The 20,431-nt window shown below is 41.7% G+C and overlaps 1 protein-coding gene across 1 annotated transcript in view; it reads left to right on the forward strand.

Annotated features, from left to right (window-relative positions):
* The window catches only part of diaph2 (diaphanous-related formin 2), a 568,359-nt gene that overhangs the window by 10,175 nt on the left and 537,753 nt on the right, over positions 1–20,431 (forward strand). The window contains exons 2-3 of the mRNA XM_083651834.1: positions 15,986–16,018; positions 17,543–17,719. Of these exons, the coding sequence (XP_083507960.1) occupies positions 15,986–16,018; positions 17,543–17,719 (210 nt within the window). The remainder of the gene's footprint in view (positions 1–15,985; positions 16,019–17,542; positions 17,720–20,431) is intronic.

A 20,431-nucleotide genomic window follows, 5' to 3' on the forward strand; every position in this document is an offset into this window, starting at 1 on the left:
ACAGCCCCGCTGCCCTCTGTGTGTTTCCCCTTTTCAATAGTTTGCTGTTTTAGGAAAAGGTAAACAGTACCAATGCTTTCCTGAAATAATAAGCATACCACACAGACTCGTGCCCTTTTAAAGGCACTGGAGCTCTCATTGAAAACCAATGCACTTTTTTCTTTTCTTTGAAAAAATAAATAAATAGTCAAGTCACTTGAATGAAACAAGTGAAAACCTGTCTCAAAATCAACACTGTAGGAATGGAGTAGTTAAAGTTAACTGCATCAGTCTAGTCTTAATTTAGTTGATCTGGGGAACAAGATGACATTTTGTTCATGATTAAATCCAATTGTCCTTAATCCAGTTATCAGAGAGGACAAGTGTCCCATTATGGCTCATGCGTGTGATTGATGTGCCTGTGTCTGGTTGAGATGCTCACTTTGGTGTTTGTGTGTGTGTCTGACTGACTCTGTGTTGTATATCAGAACACTAATCACTGTGTGTGTCTGTGTGTGTGTGTGTGTGTGTGTGTGTGTGTCTGACTGACTCTGTGTTGTATATCAGAACACTAATCACTGTGTGTGTCTGTGTGTGTGTGTCTGACTGACTCTGTGTTGTATATCAGAACACTAATCACTGTGTGTGTCTGTGTGTGTGTGTGTGTGTGTGTGTGTGTGTGTGTGTGTGTGTGTGTGTGTGTGTGTGTGTGTGTGTGTGTGTGTCTGACTGACTCTGTGTTGTATATCAGAACACTAATCACTGTGTGTGTGTGTGTGTGTGTGTGTGTGTGTGTCTGACTGACTCTGTTGTATATCAGAACACTAATCCCAGTGTGTGTGTCTGACTGACGCTGTGTTGTATATCAGAACACTAATCACTGCGTGTGTGTGTGTGTGTGTGTCTGACTGACTCTGTGTTGTATATCAGAACACTAATCACTGTGTGTGTGTGTGTGTGTGTCTGACTGACTCTGTGTTGTATATCAGAACACTAATCACTGTGTGTGTGTGTGTGTGTGTGTGTGTGTCTGACTGACTCTGTGTTGTATATCAGAACACTAATCACTGTGTGTGTGTGTGTGTGTGTGTGTGTGTGTGTGTGTGTGTGTGGTCTGACTGACTCTGTGTTGTATATCAGAACACTAATCACTGTGTGTGTGTGTGTGTGTGTGTGTGTGTGTGTGTGTGTGTGTGTGTGTGTGTGTGTCTGACTGACTGACTCTGTGTTGTATATCAGAACACTAATCACTGTGTGTGTGTGTGTGTGTGTGTCTGACTGACTCTGTGTTGTATATCAGAACACTAATCACTGTGTGTGTGTGTGTGTGTGTGTGTGTGTGTGTGTGTGTGTGTGTGTCTAACTGACTCTGTGTTGTATATCAGAACACTAATCACTGTGTGTGTGTGTGTGTGTGTGTGTGTGTGTGTGTGTGTGTGTGTGTGTGTGTGTCTGACTGACTCTGTGTTGTATATCAATCAGAACACTAATCACTGTGTGTGTGTGTGTGTGTGTGTGTGTGTGTGTGTGTGTGTGTTGTATTTCAGAATTCAGAATCACTCATCTCAACCCCAATTTTATTCAATCTTAGGGTGTATTCACACCTGTAGGTCGTTTGCTTTGTTCCGATTCAGGTACTTAATTGATACAATTGTTGCATTTGTGCCTTGGTTAGTTTGTGTTCACACAGCCATAAATCAAACGGTCCAAATAGTATTGTCAAACTTCCTGGATTGGCCAGCAGACACTCTGATAGGCTAATAGCCTCTCGGGATGGAAAAAATAATTCCCAGAGATTTTACTATTATGATTATAAGAATGCGTTTTGTTAGACCTACATTGTAGGCTTTGTCGGGCGTGCGCCGTGCGAGGAGAGAGAGAGAGAGAGAGAAAGAAAGAAAGAGGGAGGGATCGGGAGACAGAGAGGGAGAAAGGTCTTTATTTATTTATTAATGTATGCTATGTAGCCTATGTAAGCCTATGTATTTATTTAGCCTATTTAGGCTATCAGGAATTTGGAGATAGAAGATCAATGACCCTCGCAAATTCTGCTATTAGGCTACTATCACGGAGACGAGGATTAGCCGAGACTTAGGCTATATGAACACCTGTCCTGTCAGGAATAAAATATTAATAAATAATTTAATAATAACGGACATTTCGAGGAAGACATGCAATCAGTCTGATTGTCTGATTGAACCAGACAATCTTATCACAAAGAAGGCTGGTTCTGATTACCACGACTTGTTTTCATTTATTGAATGGAGACCAGAGGTAAGTTGATTGAGTTCAAACTGCTGATGTGATGATCCAAAAATCCCCCAAAGTTTATCGATGCAAGTCACAAGTCGCCAAAACAGGATCTGAAAGATGTTGTTTTTAAACGATAAAAATGCTCGTTCTTCAGGCCATTACGCACAGCGCAGCTGACTACGGCAGCTGGTTTATCCAAAAATGCGCACCGTTTACTGCAGTTGTGGCGGATCGAGGTCGGATCACGTTCTCACCACAAACGAACCACACCAGAGTTCGTTTAAAGCGGACCGAGACCACCCTTTCTTGGCGATCTCGGTCCGCTTGTTTTGTCCCGCATCCGAGTGCGATTGCTGTGTTCACACTCCCCCAAACGAACCGCACCAAGGGGGAAAATGCTCTCTGTTTCGGAACAACTGCTCCAAACGAGATAGGTGTGAATACACCCTTACTCATTTGTGTGAACTAAATGTCATCATTGAAGGTAGGCATGTTTGGATGTAGACAGCCTTACATCACTGCACAGTGTTTTACATCTGGTCCATTTTATTACAGAAGATAGGGCTAGCTAATGTGTAATTCATTCTGCAAGCCTTCACCACAGTCTTTTCCCACAAGAAAACAGTGCTCTGTTTCATGGAAGTGCCCATTGAAGGGGGAGGTATAGGGGTGTGTACGCACTATTAAGTGGCATTGGATGTGATCTACACATTACTTCACTCACTACGCTTTGAATGTTAGATCACTTCCTACTTGGAGTCTAGGACTGCAATATAGTTGTGGAACACAGTGTGCTAGCCTATATGTTCCATGTCAAAACAGTCTTTTGTCACGTTGCCACACTGTCTCAAGGGATGGGAGACTGGTGCTGGAAGTGGTGTTGGAGGACCAGTAGGAGGTGCTCTTCCCATCTGGTCTGAATGGTCTGATGAATAAGCTGGTCTGATGAATAATCTCCCCAATGCCCCAGGGCAGAGACAGGGACTCTGTCCTGTGAGTGAACACTGTCTTTCGGATGAGACGTTAAACCGAGGTCCTGACTCTGGTGGCCTGTCACCCAGGGGTGTGTCAGCAGTGGGTGTCTGTAAATAGTTTGTTTGCCTACTGCTGTGACACAGTTGATGGGTTGGGGCGGTTTGGAACTCCACCATGTCCTCGACACATTTGTTGATGCGTCTTTGTGAGGAATTATTTGAGTTGTCGGCACCAGTGGCTCCTGCATTACATAGGGGGAAGCTAAGCAGGTCTGGCTGTGGATATGATACTCCTTGCATGGGAGACTGGTGCTAGAATTGGTGTTGGAGGAGGACCAGTAGGAGGTGCTCTTCCATCTGGTCTCATGAATTATCTCCCCATCGCCAATGTCCCTGGGCAGAGACAGGCAATCTGTCCTGTGAGTGAGCACTATCGATTGGATGGCGTTAAACCGAGGTCCAGACTCTCTGTGGTCATTAAAGATCCCATCGACACCCTTCGCAAGAGTAGGGTGTAACCCCGGTGCCCTGGCTAAATTCCCACACATTTATACAATTTTAATTTACTTATAAATCAGAACTACCGTAAATTTCGGACTATAAGCCGCACCGGAGTATAAGCCGCACCTGCAAAGTTGACTGTTTTTTACATATATAAGCCGCACCGGACTATAAGCCGCGGGTGTTTTAATGTTTTTTTTTTTTTTTTTTTTTTTTTGTGTTTTAATGTTTAATTACCATATGTAAGGGTTCATGCACAGAGGGGATTGTCGGGAAAGAGATGGCTGTTTGAGGAAGCTCCCATTTATTAACATTTCAACAAAACAACATAACACAACACCACCTGTGTTTCTTTTTTACAGTGCACACAGTGTCATACAGTGTCATACAGTGTGGTGAAAAGAGGGCAAGAGAGGAAATTAAAACAGAAGTGGATTTATAGTTAGAAAGAGTGCTAAAGAAGAGAGAATTCCGTTTTTTTTTTTTTTTTCTGAAAAAATCCATAGATAAGCCGCACCGTTATATAAGCCGCAGGGGCCAAAAAAGGCCAAAAAACGGGAAAAAAGCCGCGGCTTATAGTCCGGAATTTACGGTACAATCTAACTAATTCTGATTACTGAATCTGATGGTAGAATTTTCGTATCTATTCCAAATTGGAATAGCAGCTCAGCGGTAAAATATTCCATCTTAACAAGTTGTTTGGTATACTCAAATTTCTTAGTGTGCAATGCAAAATAACTCAGGCTATTAGTTGGCTGTTAAATGTTTTAGGCTATTTATGGCCATCTTCAGTGGAAACAACATAGCACAAATGATCAAATATGTGTTGCTTATGATTATGCTGCTACTGTAAGTTGTCTTTACTGTGGATTAGAGTGTTTTTATGTTTGTGTGTCACTTTTGAGGGTTGGGTACCGTTCACATTTGGTACGGTACCGGTACCTGGAATTCGATACGGTACCAAAAACGATAGCTTTTTCGGTACTTTACACACTGTAATTTTTTTGGACAGTTGTATAAAAATAAGTCCAAACTTCTCAATTTCAACATTGCTCTTTATTTAGAACATTATTTATTTTGCACCACCAGACAAATATTCTGACGGCCCTCCCTCTCCCCTCCCAAACCAAGAGTTGTAGCAGCCATCAAGGTTAGTTTAGTGGGGTTGGGGAAATGGGGGGAATAGTACTTAGGGGCCACTGATGTCCACCACAGCTTTCAGCAGGGCCTCATCTTCATCTTTGAAGAGCTCCCCAAGTGCTGAAAGCTTCTTCTGCTTATGGAGTGCTAGCTGAAAATAGAAAAAGGCATCATGAGTCATCAAGCACTATTTATGTTATCATTAGAACAAGTGTCAGTGCTATGCACAACTTACACAATAGAAATTCCGCTTGCTGCGTTCATCTATCAAAAACTGTACAGTCTTCAGCATTTAAAAATATCTTGTGCTTAACCAGGTGCTTCCTCAAGTTTGAGGTGTGTCCCTGGCCAGCTTCGCATGTCTCAGCGCAACGTTGCAGTGAGTGTTGTCTTCTCCTGGAAAAGTGTAGCCACAGTGGACCGCTTTCGGCTCGCCATGTTTGTTGTTGTTTCAGGCAGGGTGACGTGCTAACGTAACTCGCTCTCGCGTTTCTATCTCACTCACTCTGTTTCTATCACTCGGATGCGTTCAGGTACCGAAATTTGGCACCGTTTGATTTTATGTGAACCGGTACGAGACGAGTACCCACGTCATTCGGTCGGTACCGGTAAAAGTACCGACCTTGGTACCCAACCCTTCCTCCAACCAGCCGTTTATTCCGGTAACTAACAGGCCTTCTGCAGACAGTTTAGTGGTAATAATAAGCTGAAGGGGCACTGCACTAGTTCAAGTTAAATTACAGTTGGAGTAATAGAATTCTATAAGGACAACGGCACAGCATTCGCTATTACAATGAGTGACACAAATTGTCCCACAACTCCAGGCATTAGGCCACGTTTCAGGATTCAGGAACCTACCTCAGCTTTGTCATCATTTACTTGGCTGTGAATTGTGGGAACTCCCAGGGAAACCTTTTTGGCTGACTACTCCCCTTGTCTCTCTCACGCGCATGTGCACACACACACACACACACACACACACACACACACACACACACACACACACACTCCTGTGCCAGTGTTTCTGTGTCTCCCTCCTCTCTGACCCAGTATTCCTCCTTGGAGATGAGTTTTGGAGTGAGCAGCAATAAGATGAATGAATGTGAACGGGGATTGAACTCTGTCGGGACATTTCACTTTTGCAGGTTTGATCAAACTGCAACAGTTCAGCAGTGTCTCTCCTCCAGGAAAGTAGTCTGGCTCGGTGGCGACTGGTAACGAGGGCACACGTCTGGGGCACAGTATTCTGAATATTCCTGATTCAGGCCCAACATTTAGACAATGCTAAAATCTGAGAGGGGATTTGGAAACGTGCCAAGGAAAGGTGGGAATAGATAGGGTTAGGGTTAGAGAGATTAGGCCAAGGAGCCTGCCTGGCCTGAGGTACACTGGGGCAAAGAGCATGGAAGGAAAGAGACGAAACTCCGGCCATTTTTGGAAACAGAATGCGCCTCGCAGTGGTCAGCTGCGGTAGCGCGGGCCCCTATAATCAGCCTCTCTAAACAGTAACTCAACGGGAGAACACTCTAAATTTCGTGGATTCACATCTTTTCTGGGCGTACTGTAAATCTTGATTGAAGTGGTGTAGTGCAGGGATGTAAAACAACAACCATATTGTGGAAACTAAGCAAAATTTTCTTTTTTTTCTTTTAGTTTTTTCAAGATAAATAGTAAATGCAAAGGACCCGAGGTTAAAACCACGGCAACACACTTCTGACGGAGTGGACGACAGCCGCATTAGCTATTTATCTTGAAAAAACTAAACAAAGAAAACGAAACATTTTGCTTAGTTTCCACAATATGGTTGTTGTTTTACATCCCTGCACTACACCACTTCAGTCAAGATTTGCAGTACGCCCAGAAAAGATGTGAATCCACGAAATTTAGAGTGTTCTCCCGTTGAGTTACTGTTTAGAGAGGCTGATTATAGGGGCCCGCGCTACCGCAGCTGACCACTGCGAGCCTGTGCGAGGTTCTTTTGGCGCTGTCACGCTTCCAAAAATAAAAAATGGCGGAGGCTGCTGGGCGCTGATGTTGCAATGGGGCAATATGGAGCTTTCAGTTCTTTCCATAAAAGTTCTTTGACTGGGGTAAGCCTTACTGTCTTTTTTGTTTGCTTTTAACACATTCACTGCCAGCCGTTTTTTTTTTACTGTAGGTAGGTTCTGCCAGAGGTTTTTTTTGAGGATTCTGGCTCATCTTTCAAGACCCGAGGATTCTTTTCTGCTAAGATTTTGTGAACACACAATATCTCAAAAGAACTAATAGAATGTGTGCTTTCTCTGTCTAAAAGAGTTAGTTTGTAGAGTTAGTAGTTATGTAAGCATTAGCAGTTGAATACAGCATGGTTTCAGCGTCTGGAAAATTATTCTGAGATAAACGGCTTTTTGTGAAATTCGATAGAACAGTCACTTTAACCATTCATTTTTGGCATCAGTAAGATGTCAGACATCTAAACAATAGTTTTGAACAGTAATTTCCTCCATAACAGCAGGAAACACCCCTCTGCTTCAAACTCCTCCCTCCGTGTGTGTTCTTCTTGGCTGCAGCGGGCATGTCACAAGCTCGTTGCTGCTGCTGCTGTAACCTCGCGTCACCAGGCTCACTGCTTCTGCTGCTGCTGCCTGTCTGCTGGCGGCCGCTCGGCAAGTCTGGATATGGGCTCGCTCGTTTCTTGTGATTTCGGTTGAGAGCTTTGATGAAGCTTTTGCGATTCTGGTCTTATTTATGCTGCGTGTTTCAAAGTGTGTTCCACCCGTAATCTATTATGCAAATTTGCAATCCCGCACCGCCAGCAATCAGCGCGAAAACGAAAGCGTTTTCGCCAATCCATTTTCATGAGAATGGCTTCCTCAAACTGCTTTTTGCTTGCCTTCCTCTAGTCTGGGAGAGCACTGTCGCCACTTAGTGGGTCCGTGGAATGGGTTGTACACGTTCGCTGGCTTCAATATTTTTATAGGAGACGTGGGGAGCGGAGCGTTGATCCACGTCCCACCGTCAAAAAAAAAAAAAAAAATTTTAAGCCGAGATATCTCGTCATTGGCAGTGAACCGTTGGATTCTGTAAGCCGAGATATCTCGTCAATGGCAGTGAACGTGTTAAAGATAGATTTTTTTTGGGGTGGTGTTTCTGCTTCATAAGTTACAGTAGAGATAGGAAAGACAGGGCAGAGTGAAGGGCATACTGACTGACACACTCTGGTTGAGCCACCGGTGTGAACGACTTTGCTATCTTTGTAGTAGTGATGATGGCTTGGTATCAGCATATTATTTGTAGTAGGGTTGGGCGATCATAAATCATATCTTGGTATTTTTAGGCTGAATGGCGATACACGATATAGGCCTAGATCTCAGCATTTTCCACAAAGTGGGCTAAATGTTCAGTTGGAAGTCAAAGCCACATGAGACGTCACATGCACTTTGAATAAAACAAGACTGATCAAAATGAAAATGAAATGCAAAGACAGAGTTTCCTTCCCTGACTGTTGGTGCTTTCACAAAATATTTACACAGTGAGATTTTTTGATAGATTATCATAATAATGGATAATTAATGATGATAAGTGGTAAGGGCAAATAATAGAGCAGCTAGAACAGTCTGATAAGTTCAGAAGATTGCATACTGTAATGCAACGTAAAGACAACACGTATGCCATATTATCACAATATTACGATATTGTCTAAGATGACATCTAGTCTCATATCATAATATGAATATAATATTGATATATTGCCCAGGCCTAATTTGTCGTAGTTAGTAGAGTAACTGTACAGTATTTCCTATAGTGACATTACATTGCCTGACTGCAGCATTGTATAATTGGGTCAACAGGGCCGAGAGGCAGGGGCTCATGAATGAAATCTGAAGGGAAGTTGCGAGGAGAAGACATGGTAGCTTTATACACAGATGAGGGTAGGGAAGCCTGTATGTGTTTGTCCAAAGGCATTTCCATGAACCGACTGCATTTTACAAGCATCACTCATTGCTCTTCTTTGTGTCTTTGTCTGTGCCTCTGCCACCCTCTTCTTTTCTGGGCCTGGAAAGGGCAGCCCCACAGTGTAAACATTAGGATTTATCTGATGGATTACACAGGAAGGACAAAATGTTAGTTGAATCCTTCATGAATCTTGTAGCTGTAGAGTCTTCTGTAATACTTTGCTCAGTTTACAAAGACAACAACAACCATTGTGAAGAGTTTGTAACAAGGTTAATTCAGACAACTTGATTTGGTTAGTTCATGTCTAATTTGATTTTTGAGGAGTGGCATCAGGCAGGCAGCACCAAATATCATCTGAAAGATTCAGCAGACTACCGACAAAGCTGTGCATCCTGTGTGATTACAGAATGACACATGACATGATTTTGAAGTTTGTGGCTATAAAGAGCAAACATGATCCTATCATCTAACTAGAGGAGAATAGTGTTCTGGTCTAAAGGGCTGCCAGCTGCAGACCTGTTGACCGCTGGAGCTTGGAGTTATTCCGCCCTCAGTGTGGAAAAAGTTTCTGAATTCCTTATCAGATATCGTCTGATAAGAGTTTAGTCTATGTCAACTCTGTTAGCCTGTGGTGTGCTGTGCATGTTCAAAACACCATCACCAATACTCACATTTGAATGCAGCTATTGATAGTATTCTGTTACATCACCACATGGCCATCTTGGTAGGGAAATAACAGGTGATTTTAATCAATTAACAGGTGACACAAACAGGCAATAAGCTGTGTGTATTATAGTGCCATATTGGTAGGAAAATGCTTGTGGCATCATGGGAATACTATGAATATGATGAGGTTTTAATTGGAATATTTATACTGATAAGCTACTACTACTAAATTTAGCAGTATTACTCATAATTTAATCTCTCGAGACAGACTCAGGTGAACTCATCCTTTAAATTAAAGGATAACTTAAAGGACTACTATAGGCTACATGCACAACTTCTTTACTTCCTGAAATTAGTACAGCTTCTTTATTTCCTGTCCTACACTATTGGATGAACTGATTAATCAGGTGTGCCTGATCATTGTTGTGACTGCAGCACACCTGACATTAATCAGTTCATCCAATAGACCAAATCACCGTGACGTCACCATGTAAACAAATTTACTTCCGGGTACCACTTGGGGAAGGCGGCAGGTTTAAATGTGCGTGTTGTCAAATAAATGCTGTCAAACCCTCTCGTTGTTTTCAGCCGACTACTTTCAATTTAAATGGTTAAACGGTTGGTAAACATGCTTGTCCGACGTATCTAGCCTTTCTTCTGTGTTTGTTTTATGTAGTGTTAGCTAGCTAATAGCGTTTGTTTGTCTGTCAAACTCGCTGTTTTTTTGCAGTCGTTAACGTTACAGAGTAACCTCGCGTCACCAGGCTCTTCTCGGCGAGCCTGGTACAGACAGAGTGATACTGACACCACGTCAATTTAATTTAGCTTCAAGTCTACTCTAGTCTGGTCCAACAGGTAAATCAGCTAGTCTGGTCTCCACTAACGTTAGTGAAAGTGTTGTTATGAATGATATTAAACAACAACAACACAACACGGACGAACCATTTTTGTCTTCTTTGTCTGTTTTTGTCTTCAAAACATCAGTTTGTGCCGTTCACCGCCATTATAATGTGTGGACCCAGGGGTACCCGGAAGTAAATGTAAACATCCCGCTGATTTGGTCTATAGTGATGACAGGAAATAAAGAAGCTGTACTAATTTCAGGAAGTAGTGGAGTTGTGCATGTAGCCCATTGTTGGCTAATGCATAAAACCCTTAAATTAAGGGTTTTGTGCATCAGCCAACAATTTTAGTCTGAAATTTATTTTTAAGCGGGGTGTACCAGCCTGTGTTGTTTGCTTCATCTCCATCTAATTTAGTCCCCTTTTGAGGTTTATTGTGTTGCGTTATGATAATTCTATCTGATGGGCCATAAACAACATTAACCTAAACTTTAATTAGTAATGCACCAGAGATAAGCTAACCTTCAAGATCCCGCTGTGTTAATATTACAACCATAATTCTTCCAGGCCTTTAGAGAACACAATGCTGGTGCAGGCAGGATTTCCTCAACTTTTTAAGTTTGGGGAGGCGCAAGCAAATCCATTATTTTTCCATTATTACATTATTATTACACACACACAAACACACACACACACACGCGCGCGCACGCACGCACGCACGCACACACACAAACAGTCAAACCAATCTGGGAACCTGTCTAAGTTTGTCTCGAGAGATTACATTCACACTAAACTGAGTTTGAGCATCATTCTAAACACAAACTATCATAATCTTTAACACAGATTGAAACCAATAATGACTAATCAAATTAACAACAAATAAGTTATCTCTTCAATGTTATTTATTTAGAAATTTTGTATTTAATTAGATCATTTTACACACCCCGCTTTATAAACCCCGCCCTACCTCCTGTCCCCTCCCAAACCCGTGCCTACAACCTCGGACTTGTCATGGACTCACAGTTGATCACTAGCAGGGCATAGCGTGAGAACGCTGTTGTGTGTGTCTCTGTCTCGGAGGAAGGGTGTAACCTCTGCCGCTCTCACTGTAACACGAGGGTAGGCTGAGATTAGGACAGGGTGACCTGTCAATGGAAGCAAGAGTGTAAAGAACACGACTCACAAGCTGATGATAATGATAACGCTAGTAAAAATTAGGGGTGGGGGAAAAAATCGATTCACCTAAGTATCGCGGTTTTTAATGTCACGATTTTTTGAATCGATCTTTTATTCCAGAATCGATAATCGCCAAAAAAAAAAAAAAAAAAAAAAACTGGTGCTTGCAGTCAGGCCACTCACTGAACAGCAGGCCAGGCGCCGCCTACTGGTTTACTAGTGGTTTTATTACTTTATTAGTTAGTCTGAAGTAATAATTACACTTCAGGGTTAAAGTGGGTGCATCTCATTGTAAAATTGGACTTCAAACGGCCCAAATCTGGCTTCAAACGGCTCAAATTGGGCTTCATTCAGCCTGGCCTGCTTGGTATCTAATGCCCGGCCTGAATTATGATCCCAGTCCGCCCCTGTTTTTAACTATATCGCCCAGCCCTACTCATGATATATAATATACAGTCTCTAGTGTATGATTCAACTTTTCCCATGTTCTAATCTAGTGTAAAAAAGCAAACAAACTGAAAAAATAAAAGAAAAAAATAAACAAAAATCGCAATAAATCGTAATATCGAATTGCAATAATCGTAGAATCGCAATACTTAAGAATCGCGATATAAATCGAATCGGCACCCAAGAATCGTGATAGTATCGAATCGGGAGATAAGTGAATCGCCACAGCCCTAGTAAAAATGCTAAGCTAACGTCAGCCAAGACAATGAAAAAAGCCCAGTAATCTCCAATAACAACTTATCCAACTAACATTAGCTAATGAATTACCTGAACATGTCGGCGAAGTTGTCGAATGCTTCTAAAGTGTCGTGGTCCATGGAGGACTTAATTTCTTCGGCACCGGCTGCAGGTGTGCTGCTAACAGTTACCTGCAGCTACTGCGGGGGACTTGGCTTCCTTTCAGGCTATCAAATATGGTAGTAACGGTAAACTTCAGTTTTTAGAAATATTTTGTTTTTGACCAGGTGTTTCCCCAGGTCACAAATATTGCAGCGAGTGTTGTCTTGAAGTTTGGAAAAGTTTAACCACACTTGGGGCCGCTTTCAGCTCGCCATTCATTGCTGCAGGCCAGGGGTGACGTAACCTTGCTCTCATATGTTGCGTTCACGTTCATACAAAAATCAGAAATCGTAGTCTCGCTCTCTCTTTCTCTCTACTCTCTCACAGGGGATTATTGAGTGCTGCACATTAAATCCTTTTTCCTCCTTCATATTTCCCCTTTATTCGGCTTGGGCCTAAGCATTATAATGGCAGGGGAAACCTTGGCACCTTATGCATCAACATAATTTAATGTAATTGCTCAATGGTACAGCAAACCAGGCCAATGACAAAGGACAGTAGTCCGAGTAAATAGCCTAATCAAGCTACAACCACAGCTCGACTTAGCTGTGCATGTAAACGTACTGACTGTGTAAAAGCCCTACTAATACATAGCCTATATATTAAGGCATATTTAGTAATGGCATGATCCCACCAGCTTGTGCAGACTTGGCTATACTAGAGTGAGTTATGTAATACTTCTCTGAATGGATGAAGTATGCTGCTCTTAGTAAAGAGTTCCGGTCACTGCCCTTGTTTTGCTGGTCTTCCTTTTAATCCTGTTGTCATTGCTGGGTGTAGAGCTTTATACTGCTTCTGTGCCTGGGACAATTGCCGGTCTTATTTCAGTCACTATTAATGCTTCTAATCAGTTCATAGATATAGGCTATATAGCATAGCCTGATGTGAAAATGTTTCAGTGTAGCTTAGCTCACTTTCTCTTGCCTGTCTCCACATTTGTTTATGTTTGCAGCAACATGATGCGCTTCATTGCACTGAATGCAACACAGAGAGGAGACAGAATATATGTATAATTGATATGGGGTATGCAGGCCATGCATTAGGCTAATATTTATTACTTTCTGAATAAGCAACAAACTTTTTGAATTCATGAAATAAATCAACACCTAAGTAGAATACAGTTTTGCTGTAATGGAAATGAGCGTCACTGACACTAAATAGGCTAGCCTATAGCTGAAGTGAACAGTTGGCTAAGGGACTCTTGTCTTGGTGCAGACACAAAGTAGTCACATGAAGTTGCCAAGAACAGTTAGCAGCACATTGAATTGCAGTCCTCCCTGCCAACAATGTCGGACTCCCAGTAATCCTTTGTTATTATTAGAACTAATTAAAGTTAAAAAAATAAAATAATCCTTGTAAACTCATTTCACTGAAGCTTTTCAGAGCAACGTTTTCATCCATTATAGTGATAGTTCCAGTAAGTGGAGAGGGTTAAAATGACATCATGCAGATGGTCTCGTTGAATTAGTTGCGGGGGGGGGGGATGCTATTGGAAACCTAAGCATCGGTAGCCAACTTGAAACTGTTGGTCCTTTGCCTGTCCTGGATGGAAATGTATTTCATGTGCCACCTGGTGGCATGTTGTAATCAAACCAATAGCACTGGAAAAATGTTATTCCCTTAATGAATTGTTGGATGACTTGATGTAATATTAACATTAATTGCAATATTTAACATTCATTTCAAAAGTTATTGTGTAAAATATGCATACTAGTAGTATTATAGTTTTGTGTCCCCAAATCGACTCAAGTTGTGAGGAATTGCTTTGTTTTAATTTTTACCAACCTACATGGAGTCATAATCATATTTGATTAAGGAGGGACCCAGAGCTAATTTGATTAGGTTATTTGGAGGAATATGTGTTCGGTAATAAACATTTATTATAATGAAAAAGTTACTTTAATAAGCAGTGGAACCCAGAGGACATGCAAGCGTAATTGTTAGATGTTAAATTGCATTGTTGCGATGTTGCCACGATAATAGGCGAGGAAAGGCCCTCAAGTCAAGGCAATTACCGTAACTAAACAGTGGTTTCATTGTTGTTAAATTGATTAGAATATTATGTTTACAGTAAGTACCCCATTTGAAATATAGCTATTGTTTCATGCAGGTTTATGCTGCTAGACTAGAGAATGCTGCGCTTATTGATACAAACGCTCTGAGTTGGGGCAAGGAAGAGTTGTGGTTGTCCAGGCCATCTTCTCAGCTTGGCCTACCTCCAAAAGTTGTGAGACGTTCTGCACATAAAAGGGCTCAATCATTAGATGGTGACAGACATACTTGGACATACCAGGAGGAAGGCTTTGTCTCCATAATCTCAGAGTTGAGACATACATTTGTTATCTTGACTTTGGAATGATAGCTTGGACATCCCATTTACCCTGCACACACGCTGAGAGACTGAAGCTGGCTTTTCTATAATAAGAAGGCCTCTTCTCCAAACTGCTGATCAGTTGTTGTTGCAGACGGGGCTAGTGATAGATCTGGCAGTTGAGAGTGTGTGCTCAGTGTTGCCCAGAGCGATAGGGTAGCAGCTGAGGAGCATGCAGAGAGGGAGGTGCAAGTTAGAAGTTAGAAGTGTTTGCATCAGTAGTTTCCTGATTAGAAGTGTGGAGAAACCCATGGCTGGAGGCAGGCTTTATGGCCATCATCACCCCACATCTCCTGACTCATTAGTAGCTACTTCACAGCCTAGCACCACAGCATATGTCACAGTGTTGCTGCTGCTTCCCATTCAAGGTGTGTTTCACATGGCTGTTCCTCGCACAGGCCACAGGCCTGTGGCACTTGCCTGGCTTATTGTGTCTCGATAGAGGAGAAACATCTGTATTGAAGAGATTTTTTCTTTTTCGTTCTTTTTTTTATGAGGGTTGTGCGTCTGGAGCATCTTTGAGTGTGTTAAGAATTTGTTTGTTTACAAGCTGGGAAGGATTGATGATAGGCTGGAGAAACAGTGGGTGACACTCATCCAACCAAGGGAGAGATGGGGAATTTGTTTGACTAGTGTTTATAACAAGTCAAAGAGTGATGTGATTGGGCCACTGTCACTGCAACAGATGCTCTGCAGTATCTCACACACACACACACACCTGCGTACACGCGTGCACTGCACGCACACAGGCACACGCACGCACACACACACACCACAGATAAACACTTTTTTTTAAAGCATTATGATTTTGCATGTGCCAAAGGGGAGATATGGCTTGGTGTCCTCATACCATTGGTGTGCAGTGGGATGATTTCTGCATTTCTTTGGTATATGTCTTTAAGTGTGTGTGGGGTGTTCATTCATACACAGAACACTAAGTGTGTTTTACATGCATATTATGTTAGAATATATGGGATACTCAAGTATTATCCCATCATCCCATGTACAATATCCTGGATACGCTCATATCCTGACCTTGTTATGAAACCACCTAGCGGGTCTTATTGACACTCTATACCATTCGCTGTTAGTTATGGTAATCTGTAAACTCTATTCAATAGCATTATTCATAATATTCTGTTTCTTCATTTATAAAATAATATTTGTGACCAGGATCTAAATTTTGATCCTAGCAGGAATATGGGCCAGTATCTAGAATACTCTGTACATGTGTAAGCGCACAGGGGTGTTGTCACTTTCAGTTGGATCTTATTTTTCACACTGTGCCCTCCCTCCAACAGAACATACACATAAAAACATTGGCTGACGACATGGTAAGGTGCCCGTTTTCATTTCGGTTTGGTTCTTTTAGTTTTACATCCTCGTCTAGTTTGTTTTCCTGGCTGCATGGGACTTTTAACTGAAATGTTTGGATGGATCAAATGTACAAGGCAAAAACGGCACATGTTAACCAAGAATAACAACAAAGGCCTAGATGTGACTGTATCCTGTGACTGTCATGTGTGTAGGCTACAAATTAGGCTTCAGATTATTGACAATAAAAGAAAAACCAAATATTAAGTAATATTGAAAATGATTTTATGGGCTTTATGTTTTCTCACTGTCCACAGGAATGAATATACACACTCCAAAAAACCTATTTGAACCTGATTATCCACTGCTCTTCAAGCCATTAGTATTTCCATTTAGTAACATGTCAACATGTCAATGTCAAAGTTGAAATCCCACTTATGTCATCTACTGTTACTGCTTCAGAATACTGTCTAAATTTTAAAGATTTGTTTTAATGAATAAGTGTAAAGAACCATTTGGATCTAAAATGGTGCTATTTGGTCTCTTGGTTTTTTTGAGCACATCAGTACCTACCAAGCAGTGCCTTGTATGGTTTTCCTCTGGTTCCATGTTTCTGTAAGTTTAGCATCGTCTTGTTATTTTTTTTAATCCTCAATAAAATGATGCCCATAGAGCACCTAGACTACTGTAACTGGCCCATAGATCATTTAGTGTCTAATCACCAGTAACACTTAGGATGAAATGTTTTGATGTTAGAGCTCCTCATTAGCCTTGGTTAACAAATAGCCTAACTGAAACACCTACAGCCATATACAGTGTTGCATCAGGTCTCATATGTAGCCTGTAGCTTTACCAACAAACACCACTATTTTGCCTTTCCATGCATTTGGTCCATCCACTAAAATGTCAGTAAACACAAAGTAGTAGCATCACGTCTGCTAGGTCATCATCATGTGTTTGTGTTTCCATTTCTCATTTATATGTGCATTCATCCAGCATGGCCTAATACATTTTGACTAAAGATGACTAACATTGACTGGTGCATGTTGTTCAAGTACTACTTCTGACCTACTAACAAGTGTGTGCAGGCTGCATCTTCTTTTGATCGGTCGTACATAATGACACTAGACTATGCTTTTCTGCTTTCCATGCCAGTTGAGTAACTGTAACTTACTGATGTTATGGCAGTGAGATTATGATACACACTTAGACTATTCTACTTTCACATCCTGTGCATGTACACAAACCATGGCACTTTAAGTAGGATGGTAAGTGATTTCCCCATAATAGGTTTTATACATCATATTGTGTCAAGTGTGTTTTGTGCTACAATGTGTAGACAAAAAAATAACTTGCAGTCCACACACACATAAGCACAGCTCCATGACTAATAGGGAGACACTGTTTCCATTTGAACATTGACAGGTTGTTATATATTCATACTGTGCTGCTGGGGCTACATGACATAGCCAGAAAAACAGAACTTCACTTGCTCTTCAATGTGCAATATTTTAATATCACACACACCCCTGCTTTGCTTTCAGCGTGACCGGATCACCAGCTTCAGGAAAACAGGGAAGGGGAAGGATAAGCTCCTGATCCAGCACCCGACAGATCCCATGTCCACCCAGGTTGAACTGCCCATGCCCCAGCCCCTCTTCGACGACCGCTCCATGAACCTCTCAGAGAAGGAGATCATCGACCTATTTGAGAAGATGATGGTGAGCCTGGTGTTAATGTTGTATCAAATGAATCTTTTTCATGTGTTTAAATGCCTCTCTGTGGGATGGATGGTTAGCTTAGAGCATCTCTGACTCAGAACCAAAATGATCTAGGAGGAACATGCAGAGAGAAGAGACATTTCATTTACCTTGCTATATCTTCTGATCCTATCATCATCGGTGTTACACCATGTTCACACACTGTTCGCAATGTGATCAATAAGTCACCGGTTGTCCATTAATTTAGAATAGAGTTCAGTGACCAGCAAAACTCAGTCGATGTGTGGACAGTTAGCAAGCTTGTTTGTCAAAAAAGTTATGCTTTTCTGAACTTTTCACAGTCAACAGCCAATCAGATTTTCCATGCTTCTTTGTCTCACTATTGATGTGCTTTTGTTTCCTGAACAATAGCTTCATCTGGCATGTGCAAAATGGAGGAGAACAAAACTGCCTTTCAAAGCGTCTCACTTCTCTGAATCTTTGATTTGAAAGTCTATTCCAATAGGCGTCTCAGAACCGATGCTGGGAGAATACACTAGTTTTCATCCATTATTGTGGTTGGTGGTAAGCTCTGAAGTAATTTTGCATTTATTTGTTTATTTTCGATTGATATTATTTAGTTAAAGCTCACTAGCTATGTTAACTCATCAAACCAAGGTAACCAAAACCAAAGCAGTGAAAAGTACACATGTTAAAAATGTAGCTGCACAAGGCCTTACATAGCCTAGATGCCTTTTCTGAGAAGCACCAGACCAGCCTGCTGGGCTGCAGAGGTTGAGGTGTGCTTAACCACATCCTGCATAGCCTAGATGCAGTCAGAACATCTTCTGATCACAAATGGTATTAGAATAGTGATGTCACCATCAACCAGTCACCATCAGAGCATGCACCTATTGATAGTACATGTTATACCGTATGTATGTTATTGCGGTCACAGCGGTCACATACCTGTACTGTAGCCTAGATGCAGTCAGAACATCTTCGCCACAAATGGTATTAGAATAGTGTCACCCATCAACCAAGGTGCTTGCAGTGTGTGAACATGGGGAGTCACCATCAGAGCATGACACTCTTGATAGTACATGTATGTTATCGCGGTCACAGCCCAGCGACATCCATATGTCAGAGCTGTGGGTGAATGTGAACACGCAGTAGTCTGCAGCTGACATCATCATAATACAGTCAGTCATGTATCACCAGTTGTTCCTGGAGCACTCTCAACTATTCACCCCAAATGTTCTGCTACACACAGAAGCGCGTTCTAGTATCAAAAGAAAAGCTAGAGAACGGTTGATTCAAAATGCTTCTGATGATACAGACAGTTTGTCAGTGTTGGGGCTTCACTGCGTTTCTGTCTCCACGTAGGGCACATTTGCCTTTTATTCCTAATCAGTAGGCAGCTCTGTGCTCTGTCTAAGCTTCCGTACAGGACTTACTTACCTGACTCAGTGCACACAGAGCACAGACTCTCAAATCACACACATCCTTAGCATAAAGCGCACATACTGCTAGATCACACACAGACAGACAGTAGTGTCATGCTGTCACCACTTTTGCTTTCCTTGACTAAGAGTCACTTTCACGGTATGCTTTTCCATGAGGGTAGAGCTGTTTCTTCTTGTATCTAGAAATTCTGAGATAATACACTATTTACTCAATTGGTCGTATTAATACCAAAAATATAGAAAAGGCAGTAGAGAGAGAGAGAAAAAGTTGGATCTTAGGCCATGTCCACACGGAGACGGAAGCTATCTTTTTTTTTTTCGTTTCAGAAAAGTTTTCCATAAACATGGAAACGTTTCAAGAAATGTGTGTATCCACATGAAACCACTGAAACCGCTGTAGAATAACAGAGAAAGACAATCTCGTCAATAATGGCATACAACCTCTAGGGGCGCACAGTCTATAATGTGTATCTCACTGTAGCAGCAGCTTAAACCCTTGGCTTTGCGGGGAGGTTTGCCATGTCGATGAATAAAATGATGAAACCTACAGTATACAGGCAAATGCAGAGCTGTTCAGCAGGGCTGATATGGTCTCCCTGTAGCCTACAATATAGAACGTTAACTATCGGTGACATTCCTGATATCATCCACTTCCATGATCTTTAGACATGTTGCAAACACATCCCAGCGTATTGGCCGCTCCTGCACATCACAGCACAGGCTAAATGATGCAACATAAATATACATTATATAAACTCATGGCATAAATGTGTTTTTATTGGAAAAAGTCGCGTCAAGTAAGCTAAAGTCTTGTTGGAGTGGACACGAGCGGATATCACAGACATCACAGTGCAACCGCGTGTTCCTCAAACCTCTCACTTCCCTATTCACGTTGTATTTACGAGGGCTATATATAGGGCAAGAGAGTATGTTGGTTACACTCAGGGTTTAGATTTCATTTCATTTCATTTTGTCCAATATTAAAATATTCCAGAATTGCATGTTGTATTAAAAATAAATATAATTTCTATCTAACACGTTAAGCCTGATTTTGTTTGTGTTATTGTAAAAATGTAGCCGCCGCTAAGCCTTCTGGGAAATATCCGATAAAGGGAGGGGAGGGGTGGATGGGTAGAGTCAGCTGTGTGGAGCCCTGAGGATGTTGTAGGCTACACGCTGTTCTCCGTGTCCACTTGTTGCTGACGGTGGTAATAGAGGAGCATTATATTTTGCTGCAAGATCCCCACTGCTGTGCAAATTTTTATAT

Source organism: Poromitra crassiceps (genome assembly GCF_964638095.1).
Source record: "Poromitra crassiceps genome assembly, chromosome: 15".
NCBI classification, from domain to species: Eukaryota; Metazoa; Chordata; class Actinopteri; order Beryciformes; family Melamphaidae; genus Poromitra; species Poromitra crassiceps.